General features: G+C 39.4%; 1 protein-coding gene across 3 annotated transcripts in view; it reads left to right on the plus strand.

The window, feature by feature from the left end:
* BRWD3 (bromodomain and WD repeat domain containing 3) overlaps nt 1–12,741 on the plus strand; it is a 61,654-nt gene that overhangs the window by 20,354 nt on the left and 28,559 nt on the right. For all 3 annotated transcript variants that reach the window (XM_074834822.1, XM_074834821.1, XM_074834823.1), the window contains 8 exons: nt 566–787; nt 2,424–2,524; nt 3,233–3,303; nt 4,457–4,557; nt 6,360–6,400; nt 10,451–10,555; nt 11,524–11,677; nt 12,177–12,311. In XM_074834822.1, the coding sequence (XP_074690923.1) occupies nt 566–787; nt 2,424–2,524; nt 3,233–3,303; nt 4,457–4,557; nt 6,360–6,400; nt 10,451–10,555; nt 11,524–11,677; nt 12,177–12,311 (930 nt within the window). The remainder of the gene's footprint in view (nt 1–565; nt 788–2,423; nt 2,525–3,232; nt 3,304–4,456; nt 4,558–6,359; nt 6,401–10,450; nt 10,556–11,523; nt 11,678–12,176; nt 12,312–12,741) is intronic.

Raw genomic sequence — 12,741 nt, forward strand, 5'->3', positions numbered from 1 at the left:
AGTTGCATGTGATGCTGCACGATTTCTCTCTGAGTGGTCCAGCTTTCTTCTGTTATCAGAAATTGAAGCCTGTGGTGCAGCTGCCTCACAGCTCCAGGAGCATGGCAGAGGCTCCGAGATCCTGCAGATGCTTAAGTGCTCTTTTCCCTTAGACCTTAAGTCTTATGATCGCTTTGATTTGACTACTGGCTAGATCCAGCCCACACAGATAAATATGTCTTATGGTAGTATGTAATGAAACATTTTATCTGTTTAAATTTACCTTAATTATTACTGAACTGAACTGAGAGGAGTTATATTAACTGCGGTAATCATATCTGAGCATGAGACATAAGACAGTGGCTTCTGTTTTATAAATATCTACATCCCTGACCCCACAAGGTGATTCCCAAACTCTGAGATTCCCAAGATGATTCCCAAATCCCACTGAAGTTGTTCTTGTGGCAGGTTCATGGTGCAGCGGTGCTTTAGATACTTGTTCTTCTACAGTGTGCCTGTGTATTATGTGCACATAAACCGTGTATGTTATTTTATATAATCTTTGGAAATTTTTGTGTGGCATTAGGGGTCAGATGATTGTTTGGTCAAAATCTGGGCTACAGATGATGGGCGCCTGCTCTCAACATTGCGAGGACATTCGGCTGAAATCTCTGACATGGCTGTTAACTACGAGAACACGCTGCTTGCTGCAGGCAGCTGTGATAAAGTAGTCCGGGTATGGTGTCTCCGAACCTGCGCCCCAGTCGCAGTGCTGCAGGGCCATTCAGCTTCCATTACTTCCATACAGGTAAGGAATGACTTTTTTTTTTTTCCCCTCCTAAATCCTTGAATTAAAATAGGAGATGTGGATTAGCAATCAGGGATAAAACTTATCTTTCCATCTCTGCTTGGCAGCGTAGATTTGCCCCAACTCAAGAGTGTTGTTTCCTGGCAAACTCACTCCTGCGCAGCAGCCAACCACTGCCTGAGGGGATGATCCTGCTTCTTCCAGCTGCCTTTAACTATGTGATTCCATTGCTGCTTCCTTAGATCTAGCACTGAGAGCATCAGATCAACTAGCTGAGCCAGGCAGACGAGGTTGGCACCTTTGGTGGTAGTCCTGGCCCAGCAGCTGACCCAACAGCCGTGTGTTCATGGAGAATATTTATTTTTCAGAAGAATACTGTCAGCTAAAATTCCTTACTCCACATTTCTTGCTCGTTATCTTACCCTGTGCCGTAAGGAGCTGTTCTGGATATTGTAGCACACGTAGATGCTGCAGCAGCTACAGTACAGCACAGATGAGGCTTTGCAGACAATCTGTGCTTGTGCCCGTGCAGTTTCAGATGTGTGGCAAGTGCCTAGCGAGCAATAGCAGAGCGGGAAGAAAAAAAAAAAAGACTAAACTGCCAGCAGTCAGTTCTCTAGTGGTGGCACAGTCAATAATGGCTAGTAATTTGCAGTTTATTTGCTTTAAAAAAAAAAATAACTGCCAGGCAGAAACCTTCAACAAAACAAAATTCCAGGATAAAAAAGACAATCCCTGCAATCTGGCAGGTTATGTGCAGGGGGGAGAATGAGTGGGGATGTTTGGCTCAGAATCCCTCTCTGCTGGAGCCTTGCTGCCTTTGATTCATCACAGTCTTCTCCAACATGCCAGTAGTCCCTGGGGGTCTCATTTATCCCCCTCTTGCCTACACTTCCAATTTCGTCTGATTTTAACTATGTTTAACTAAGTTAGTTACTTAAAGGAGATTGTTTTGGAGATGTATTTTACAACCTGGTTTTGTGTTTTGTATATTATTTGTTAATGTATATATGCATCCCTCACAAGCTTATTGTAAATCTCTGGTAATTCAGAGAATAATCACAATCAGTCGTGGCTTTTTGAGGAAACAATGCTTGATTACTTTATCATATTACCGGGTAGCCAGAGGATTAAAAGGATTGCTGCAGTTATGAAATTAAAGTAAGAGACTTTAGAATGAAAAGACTTCCTACTCCTTAGAGAGGCAGAGGAGAGGTTCAGGAAGAGGGAGGGAGTGGGGGTCCTACTGCACTGCTGGTTCTCGTTGGGGTTGGATGCAGGAATCATTTTTGTCTTTGTTACCACGTTTGATCCAGTTCTGTTCTAGAAGGAAGTATTTCCTCATCTTGTTGCCCCATTAAAAGGGTCTAGGCTTGTTTCATTTCTCCAATTTACTAACTTTTGTGTGGTAGAAACAAAGACTTGCTAGTCAAAATGTAGGTGTTTTTCATTTCTTTAGCTTTATTTTTATGGAAGTTCCTATTCTGTGGTTATTCTTGATAGTGCTCTCTGTTCTCCCTGGGAGCAAGCTAATATGCTTGTGAAAAAGCTTCTTGTCAACGTCCATTTACAAGTTTCCAGCGTGTAAGGGGAAAAAGAAATTAGCTGGTTTAACTGTTAACAACTTTATTTTTAGTTCTCTCCAGCAAGGAAAGGAACAACACGATACCTCACTTCTACTGGTGCTGACGGAACAATCTGTTTCTGGCAGTGGCACGCTAACACCATGAAATTTAAGTAAGCCTGTTTAGATAATTATCTTAAATAAAGGACAAATTTGTTTTTGAGTTTTTACTGTGGAGAGGAACGCTGAGATAATTAAATAAGGACGTGTTCTTCCTCAGTAAACAAGTTTCTTGGGATATGTTCTCTCGTAGACAGGCTGTGCATGAGTGTGTGGGGCAGGGCGTGCTTTCTGATGTGTGTGGGGGGGTCTGTGGTCTTACAACCCAGAGGGGAGGCAGAGATCAGGGCTATTAGTTCTGCATTATGTGCTTTGCAAGGCAGTGTTGTGGAAGAACTTTCAGCTTTTACGTTTAGGACTAAATCCTTGTCCAAAATGGTCAGGCAGAAGAATTTATTTGCTTTTCATCAGAAGAACACACATATGTAGATGGCATCAAACTCATATTTAATAGGGAGTAAATGCTGTTAGACTAATGGTGTGCCAGGTTCTGTTTTAAATAGATTTGAATTGGTGAGTTATCATGATAAATAAGTTAAGTAGTCTTTTCAGTTTAGAAAATGGTGGTTTTCTTACTAAACTAAGGAAGAAAAATACTAAAATGTAAAATAAGTTCTAGCAAATTTAGGTGAGAATTCACAAATAAAGAAATTTAGGATGGGCATATTGACCTTAACCCGCTGAGCTGCAGTGCAGTGTTCTTGGTGAATGGCATTGGAATAAAGTAATGAAAAGTGAAAATGTTGTGTTGTTGTATATAGGGATCGCCCTGTAAAATTTGCAGAGAGGTCCAGACCTGGTGTTCAGATATCATGTTCATCTTTCAGTTCGGGTATGTATGCATTGTAAAGTAGCTGAAAGTATTTTATGGACTGTAATTCCTTTTGTGACAGGGCTGTTACTTCTGTTGAGATACAAATGGTATTAAACTCTTTTTCAGTTAATTATAGCACTGTCAAACTGTGATTGTTTGACATTTTCCATACTAAGCGTCTGCCTCAAGCTTCTTTTTCTCTTTTTTTTTCTCTAATTTAAGCTAAAATGTCTTGACCACTTCCAAGAAGACTGCGCTTTCAGTCTGTTATTTTGCACATCAGAGATTTTTCTTTGTAACATCCTTTTAAGGTTTTATCCTGTAAAGTTTTTGAATGAAAAGTTCTTGAAATCTGGCAGACAGGTGGTCTCTGTTCAAAGGTTACGCTTCTGCTAATCTTCCAAATTTGGCTAAGTTCTAGGAGGATCAATTCAACGTGTTTGAAAATATCAGTTTAACTGACATCCTTTGTTGTAGCTTTGAATTCTCAAAAATAGTGATTTTTGCAAACAAAATTATGTAATTTCTCATGAATTTTTGCTATCTGAAATGGAGAGCTATTCTAGAGCTGTGTGAGCCTTGCCCACGTTCCTTTTTTAAAACCAGAAATCCTGAAATAACTAAAACCATTTCAGTGCAGTAAACTACAAAATAGTGCCCTTTTTGTGCAACATTGTAAACAGAACAAACATTACAAGAAAATAGCCTAATCACCAAGTCCTGATTCAGCAATAATTTCTGATGTGTGTCAAATAGATATTGAAGATGCACTTAAGTATTTTCTCTGATATTTACCAGTGAGAATATGAAACTATTCCCCATGTAATTTTCCACATAGGCTGATGGAGAGTGCTGTGGTAATTTCTGAGGGGAAGGCAGAGTAGTTTGTTGGATGAGTGTTGTAACTTGCAGTATTCTCTTCCTTTGGTCATAAAGGTTTGCAGCTGGAAAATATTGTAGAGCTCATAGTTATGCTAAAGCTGATACCGTTTGAGGAAATACAGATCAAAGTAAAAGCTCTCAGAGTTAACTTCTTTGTTCAGGACATATGTTTTGATTGCATTGAAGTTTTCTGTTTAAAACCATAGTTTGCTGCTTTGACAATAAAGCAGTAATTAAAGTAAGTTGTTCCTAGGATGGCTTTTCTCACAGAAAACACTGTCTTTCTTAGGTGGCATGTTCATTGCAACAGGTAGTACTGACCACGTGATAAGAATTTATTATTTGGGCTCAGAATCTCCAGAGAAAATGGCTGAATTAGAATCTCATACGGTAAGAGACAAATCAGAAAGCAAATCTTTTTTTTTTTTTTTCACCACTTGAGCTTATTTAAGGAACTTAGGTTTTGTACATCCTATTTGACTTATTTTCTGTCTTTAGAGTTTAGCTGGCTCTCAACACTGTGGTATTTAAATGCCTGGAAATTTGTGGTATGTTTATTTTTAAATTCCTCTGAGGCAGGAGATGCGTGCAAAATACGCTTTATGTGTTTCATTCCCCCAGAAAACTGAGGGATCAGGTAATTTTCCCGTATTTTTGAAGAAAGTCTGTGTTGGAATGAGGAATTAAAGCAGTTTTCATGCACAGTGTCATTTTTCTTATTAAATTTACTGTTGAGTATTTAACTTTAGTTGTGACCACAAATCCACATAACAAGAAAAAACAAAGTAATTCTGGTTTTAGAGTGTGCAGTCAAACTTTGGATCATCATGGTAATTTCATTTAGAAAATAAAGCATGCCTAAAAGCATCCTTTCTCAGGTAATGCAGAAGGGTTCTCATAAAAATTCAAACTAGTTTAAATATCTGTACAATGATGTTAGTTTTCAAGTTTGATTTTTGATAGCTTTTATTAAAACCACTGAATGTCTCAGTTTCAATGAAATCCCATAAAGAAGCGTCACTAAAACAGTATCAAATTTTTCTTCATTTCTTAGTTGTTACCGAGAGCAGGTGATGATTGCATTATTTATTATGTGCATGGTAAACAATATATCAGAAAGGCAAGCTTATAGCAACACTGATAGGGCTGTCACTTGTGAGGAGTTTGGAGCATTTATCTTTGAACCTTAATAGCCCAGCTGCCCGCCTTAGCAATATTTTATGGATTAAGGCTGAGGTCTAAATTGATTCACTGAACTTCAGTGGGAGTCATGGGTCTCACATTTAAGTCTCAGAGCTCCAAGCCAACAAATCTAACAAGTATTTTGCTCACAAAAGAAAAAAGGTTTTCTATATTCAGCAGTTCAGGTTTGGAAGAAACTAATTCCTTTAATTTTTTTTTAAGTCTGCTTTTCTTAATGCTACAGACTGCTGTCAGCCCGCCCCTGAGAAAAATCCCAAATTGGACACTTGGTTATCAGGAGGTAGAGATGTCAGTGGGAGTAAAGATAGCAAGTGCATGTAGGCAACACAAGTATTTGGCAAAATAATAAAAGGGAAAATCACGACTAAAACGTAACGTTTGTTTCTCAACAGTTTAAAAGTGGAAATAAGGCCAAGGTTTGCATTTTTGTGATGAAATATTTTGATGCGCTTTAATGTTAGGTCTAAAAATTGCAAACCTGCTGTGCTCATTTATTTGGTCTTACGGAGTGCAGTACCTGCCAGGACTTGTGAGCTCCAGGGATCCCTTATTCCTGTTAACTCTGTGGAGTCTGAAAGGCGCAGGGTTCCCAGGCAGAGCTTACCCGGGGGGGGGTGATGTTTGGTCCCGTGGCATTGGGCAGGAAGCCTCTGCTCGGGCAAGAGTAGAGCTGCTGCAGCTTCCTCCTCCTGCACGTCTCAGTGTCAGGGAGGCTGAGTTGGAAATCATTTCTGTCTCTGAGCTACTTCTGGAGCAACACGAAACCATCACCTCTCAAGTTTTGTATTTCAGTGTCTAACACAATATGTCTGGGGAAGTTTTAACTTCAAATGTGACTTTTCTGCACTTGAATGTGTAAGATAGCATGTTGTAGGAGATGCATGGGAAGATGCAATTTGCTAAATAGAAGCTCATCATTAAGATCTTTTTGGATGAGTGTTTCAGCTTACAAAGCACTTACTACTATTTTTTTCCTCCCTCCTATTTAGGACAAAGTGGTTGCAGTCCAGTTCTGTAACAATGGAGACAGGTGAGTGGCTGTCCTAGGGTTTTGACATGAGAAGTATGGTATTCAATTTTCCAAATAACATTTCAGAGAAAATTTAATACAACAGGGAGACTGCACATGGGCTCTGATTAATCTTAGAGAAATTATTTGAAGTATGTAACAAGATGTGTGTTATGTCCCTGAGCCTGGACTTGCTGTCCTCTGCTGTAACAACAAAAATATTCTGGAACTATGCTTTTGCTTTGTATTTTTCTAAACAGCAAATTGGAAACCAAATTTTGTATCCTTTGTGTGCAAGAGTGGCTTCATAGGTAGCCTTGTTAAGTACAGCAGGAGTGCTCTTACTGCAGGAGTAGGAGCATTGTAATAAATGTAGTTCTAAGCAAAAGTTAGAACTGTTACACAGACACAGATGGTCAGACAAGTAGTTCTGCAAGAAGCTGTGGTCTGATCTTCATTAAAGGAGCCTCTCTTGCAAGGTGCTTTTACCTGGTAAGGTGGCAATAACGTCTGAGTATATTCATTGTTCATAATGGGATCAGGGATTTGGTTTCTCAATCGCTTTTCTTATTTTTTTCTTAACTAGAATATCAGGTTAAATGTGGGGGAGCGGGGAAAAGCTCGGCTTTATCATTTCAGCCCTGTTAGAGCCAGATGGAAAACAAGCGCATATACATATTTAGTTATCTGTGTGACTCTTGTTTGAGTTAGTGACTTTTAGGCACCCTTTTTTCTGGAGCTGCAGCCAGAGCTGATGGCCAAGTTAGAGGCCAAGCTACCCATGACAGTAGCACTTTCGGTAGCTGTTGCGTTCAGAAGAGATATATTTCCCTTGTTTCTGTACTAGGGTACAGATCAGAAGGCCACTTCTTTTTTCCACTGCTCTTGCTCTGTCCTCTCTGTAGTAAGTAGTATGGGAATGTAACACCCTGACTTCTAAAGAATGATGATGTTAGGTCAGCATCTGAGCAACGCTGTCTGCACTGACCGAAACGATGTACAAACTCAGTGCAGTTGTCTATGAAAAGAAAATAAACATGAAGGGGGGAATAAGACTTGGTGTGTGGTCAGAAGTGAGATGGAAGGAAATCAAGGAAATAATGGCATCTAAATGACGAGCATCTTGCATAATGAAAACAAGGAACTGTAGAACTATTTTTATCTTGGTTTTGATTTTTTTCATTACTTCACTGTGCTCTTATTTATGATCCGTGTGAGAATCGTGTTGAAGCTGAGAGTGTTGTTGATAGATTATCTATATGTTGGGTTTTTTGTTAAGATTTACTTCTCTTGCATATGTTATCTGTATCATTTATACCAGCTAGGGATCAGAAAGCAGCCAGTGATTAGCATAATTTGAAAACATTTTCCAAATAATATGTCATTGCTGATATGTTGCTGAAACAGAACGCCATCCAGCCTTTGCTATCTGTCTCATTTAATTCCTTGGTGAATGATTTCTTCTGCCAGTCCCTCTCTGGGCACAGTGAATAAGGAAGTTGTCTCTTCTGGTGCTCAGAGTTCTGAAAAATATGGGAGGAGTGTTTGTTTTCATAAAAACACTCAAAATTCATAAGAGCTCAACTTCTGTGAGGTTCTAGAGTGATAAATGTGAGTTGATGAATAACCAGGCCCTCATTCCTCATCTTGTATTTTTATAACTCTGAAATTGCCAGGAGAAAAAACAACCCCCAAACCCCTGATTTATTTCCAAGGGGGAGTAAGCAAAGGACAGCTCTTCAGCGGGGTGTAAAGGTGTGGTTGATCCTCACACCCCAAATTTGGATCCACTCTACTTAGTAGATAAGACTCGCCTGCTTAATTTGTCTGCATTTGAGATTGAAACTTTCTTTTACACATGTTCTCATTACAACTGTTTAGTTTTTCACAAGGATTTGGATGTTTTATGTAATACTTCAGTAGTGTCCTACCATATTTTTGTGGTGTCTCCTTGCAACCCGCTATCTTTAGTCTTCACTGAGTCACCAGTACGTCTGGATAGCTTAACATCACCAAGTGTGATACTAAATGGGCTAATCTTTACATTTCCTGGAGTGAAGACTGTGAGTCTGTGTTCATTTATGTGACTACTGATGAACTACAGTCCTTACTTTCACCGGTTGCTGGAACTGAGTATATGGGACAGTTATTCTACACGCACATCACACACTCTGAACTCGCAGCCCTTGGTTGCTGCTGCCTGTCCAGAACCAGTTACAGAGACACAGTCTTAAAACCTTTGGATCTTGATGATCATTTAGTTGGTCTGATTTATTATTCGTAATAATTTACTTATCTCTGACAACATACCTGGCAAATATGTGAATTTCCAGCTGATTACTTTAGATGATAACAGTAATCTTGCGGTCTTAAAATTTATCAAGTGAACCATTCCAACCTGCAGAGCTTTCAGTTTTTAAAACTGTCCTAAGTCAGGATGGTGTTTCTGTAGCGATGAAAGTCAGGATGGTCGTGGTAAAACGTGTAAAGGTGCCTGTAGGCATGTGTGTGCATCAAACTTCTGCAGCACAGCTGCGTTGGAGAGTGGCGTGACAAGCTTTGATTAGCGATCAGCATCTTCGTGTAAATGGTTTTATACCAGCTTTTGCTCATATTCCTTATTGTGCTTGGCAGGAAGTTTAAGGGATGTGTGCGAGCAGGAGCCTTCCAAGCAAAACTGTAGCTTTGCCCGTGGAACTGCACCTGTACTCGAGATCTTTGTCATGTAAAATTATGTGGGAATGTACTGGTATGATTGTACTAACAGTTCCTTCCAAGCAGTGAGAGCACAGGTCTCACTGGGGGTATTAGGTCACACAGTCACTGAAAGTTATGTGCTACGGTGATGCTTTTAATGGAAGAGTGATAGCTTCCTTTCTGTTTTAATAAAAAAAAAGTAAAAATAAAATGAATGTCATGAGCATCATGATGAAAAAATTCAGATCAGGGAAACTGAAAAGGTGAAACAATCACTTACTAAAATAAAATTGCATAGGCTTGCCTTTTTACATGTAATTCTATATATAAATGGAATATACTTTTAAAGGTGTTGGCTGTCCTGTGAAAATGTATTACTTGGGGAGCTTTTCGAAAAATTCTCAACAAAAATTATTTCTGAGACAATGATAGCCAAAGTAGCATGATGTAGATAAATGCATTTGCTGGATGCTTGAATTTTTTAAACAAAGAGGAGTTTAAAAATGAAAATACTCGTGTTCAACTTCACAGGCAGGTCTACCTGTTTGTGTTCAACTTGGGTATTTCCCTTCCCCATCTTCACCCTCTCCCCAAGTTAATATATTATAATTTATGCTAGACTCCTGGCATGCAGTTTCTTTTTCTTCGCTGCCACTATGAACTGCTCAAGAGATTTGCTGATGTCATTAAAAAGGGAATGTGCAGCTTGTATGAATTACGACATTGAAGTCATTCCAAGGCCATCTGCTAGCTGTAGCCAAATGTAATTAATGTTGTGGGATATAAACTCTTTTGTACCGTACAAATATCTGATATGAAAATTGTAACCTCACTGTCTTTTAATTACATTCTCTAGATCAGAGATGCACAAACAATATAAAGAAGAAGTGTTGAAAAAAGATTAAATATGTTCTAGCTTCTGTGCTGGCGCGAATGGGTGTCCTCTTGGCTTGCCAGCATTTTGTAGCTGCCTGTTTCCTGTGGCAGTAGTTCATGGATGTTTTATGAGTTGTTAAACACGCCTGTGTGTGGGCATATATAGAGTAAGACAAGTATATATATACAAGTATACACGTCCAAGTGTATATGCACTTGTGTGCGTGTGTGCTTGTAGAATAACATAAAAGTGCTTGTAGCAACCTTTCCTAAGGTGAATGACAGTCCTCTGCCAAGCTCCTAAATATTCTTGCCACAGGATTGATTTAGCATGCCCACATCGTTGCTGAGGATGGAAAACTCCATAGCGAAGCTACTGAATAGTGAGAAAACAAGATCCTAAGATGGGCATGTGGGTATTAGACCAAAACCAGCAGTGATGTACGCTTATTCAGAATTTCATGACTTCTTTTCTTTTTTTTTTTTTTTTCCCCATAGTTTAAGATTTGTCAGTGGAAGCAGAGATGGAACAGCAAGAATATGGCACTACCAGCAGCAAGATTGGAAGAGTGTGGTCCTGGATATGGCTACTAAAATGACAGGGTAAAACAAACCAAACCAGCACACACTTCATAGCCACGTTTACATGCAAACCAAAGTCTTCCGTCATACTGTAAACTATCTACTTCCGTTTTGAGTTAATTCTGGTGCATTTTTTTGTGTATTGAAAATGCTCTGTTAAGTTACACAGTTATTTAGCCCCCAAAAGAAAATATTAATACACTGATAGTTCCTTACTCTAATGATTGGGGAATATTTAGTATTTTATGTATGAAGTAAGAATGTCAGATAGAGTTCTTCTCACGGAAAGAGGTTTTAGTAGAACCTCACTGATCATATAGGGATATGCTAATATATATATCTAGCATGTGTCTTAACATTGTATTTTTCCTTAAGTTTTCAAGTAAGAGGTGAGATGTGGTGATTTGATTTTCAGGTTCAGTTAGGGTTTTGAGTTTTTCTGTTTGGGATCCTCAAGTGACTTCTGTAAATGGCCTTGTAATTGAGTATGTGCAATAACAAAAGGCAGAAATGGAGAAATCCATTAGGCATTTTTCTTTGCAGAATTCTTTATATTTCATATGGTTATATTTTTAATAAGTTAGCTGTCGAAGTATGATTTGGATTTATTTAGCAGGTTCTTGCTCATTATAGTGTTTACTCATATTGATGACTGATAAGAAAAATGCCTCGTAGGAAAAAACTTAATGGAACTGAATAGCTTGAAAGAAAGGCTTGAAATTGGGGTAGGCAAGGATGATTGTATAAGAAGAACAGAAGAGAAACTTGTCCTTTTTAAGGAAATAAAACTCTGTAAATCTTAGTGGCACTGAATATTTCCTGTATCCAGTTTTTACCACTGCAGAAGCCATCCTTCGTTCTCCTGCCTTAGCCAATAACCACAGTGGTGGCAGCTGTGCTCTCCCTGATTTCATACTGAATTAGCACTGTTAAATGTTTCCGTATGTAGTTACTGATTTATTTCTTCTTTAAATTATTAATTTCTGTAGAAACAATGTAGCATCTGGGGAGGACAAGGTGACTAAACTGAAGGTTACTATGGTGGCTTGGGATAGATACGATGCCACTGTCATCACTGCAGTCAACAATTTCCTTCTCAAAGTGTGGAACTCGTCCACAGGGCAGCTTCTTCATAGTTTATCTGTGAGTAAAATTCAAGTGGGTAAATCCCAAATGGATACGGTTCAACTCTGAAAGTGATTTGAGGCTAATCAGCATCATCATTCCCTCTGATGAGGAGTGTTTTGTCTTGAAGTATGTGACCTGTCTTACACTTTTTGGGAGAGGCATGTATCATGGGGAGAGGAGCTGAGGACCAAAATGCTGCCAGACCGTGGTGAGTGCTGGCTGAGCAGGGAGCTCTTTGAAGGCCACCATTTGTGCCCAGATTAGAGGGTTGCAGCTGTCCTCGCTGCTGACTTCTCCTTCCTCCCCATGCCTGTCCCTCGCAGCTGTGCTGAGCTGCAGGCCGAGGCACTTACGAAGTGAGCAGTGATAATGCCAAGCCTCTGGCAGAAATGTTGATTAAGTAGAGGTCATGGATGACTACCTGAACTGAGATGTCCTCACACTAAAGGCTAGCATGTTTGGAGATACTACATGGAGAAATACTACTTTCTTTTTCACCCTGCTTTCATTGCAGGGTCACGATGATGAAGTTTTTGTCCTGGAGGCCCATCCGTTTGACCAAAGGATTGTACTTTCAGCGGGTCACGATGGAAATATTTTTGTTTGGGATATAGACAAAGGAACAAAAATTCGCAATTACTTTAACATGGTAAGAATGATCAGGCAAGGTGGGTTGTTTTTGTTTTTTTTTTTTTTCACATTTGTGTAAAACTGATCTTGAGGCAAAAGCAGATTTCGTGATACACCTATTGTGCCCAATGTCACAACAGGATTAGGGGAAAACTTCTACATATGAAAAAGAAAACTCTTCAGTAAGCAATACCAAAGGATGTTTTTGCATATTGTAGGTGTAGCAGCAAGTCTTTCAGGGGATCTGTTACATCTGAGTAGTATTCATGTGTATAGGCACGGTTATACCATGCTAAAGATTATAGTGATTTCCAAGGTAGAGCAATGAAGCCTGTGTGTTGTAGCACAATGCCGTGGTCTGGGAAACGTACGGTTGGCTCTGTGCTGCATTTATCTTCGTGCGCCCAGTGCCGGGTTTGTTGGTGTGGTTCCAGTGCTGAGCAAATGCA

The sequence above is a fragment of the Strix aluco genome, chromosome 10, assembly GCF_031877795.1.
Source record: "Strix aluco isolate bStrAlu1 chromosome 10, bStrAlu1.hap1, whole genome shotgun sequence".
In the NCBI taxonomy this organism is placed as follows: Eukaryota; Metazoa; Chordata; class Aves; order Strigiformes; family Strigidae; genus Strix; species Strix aluco.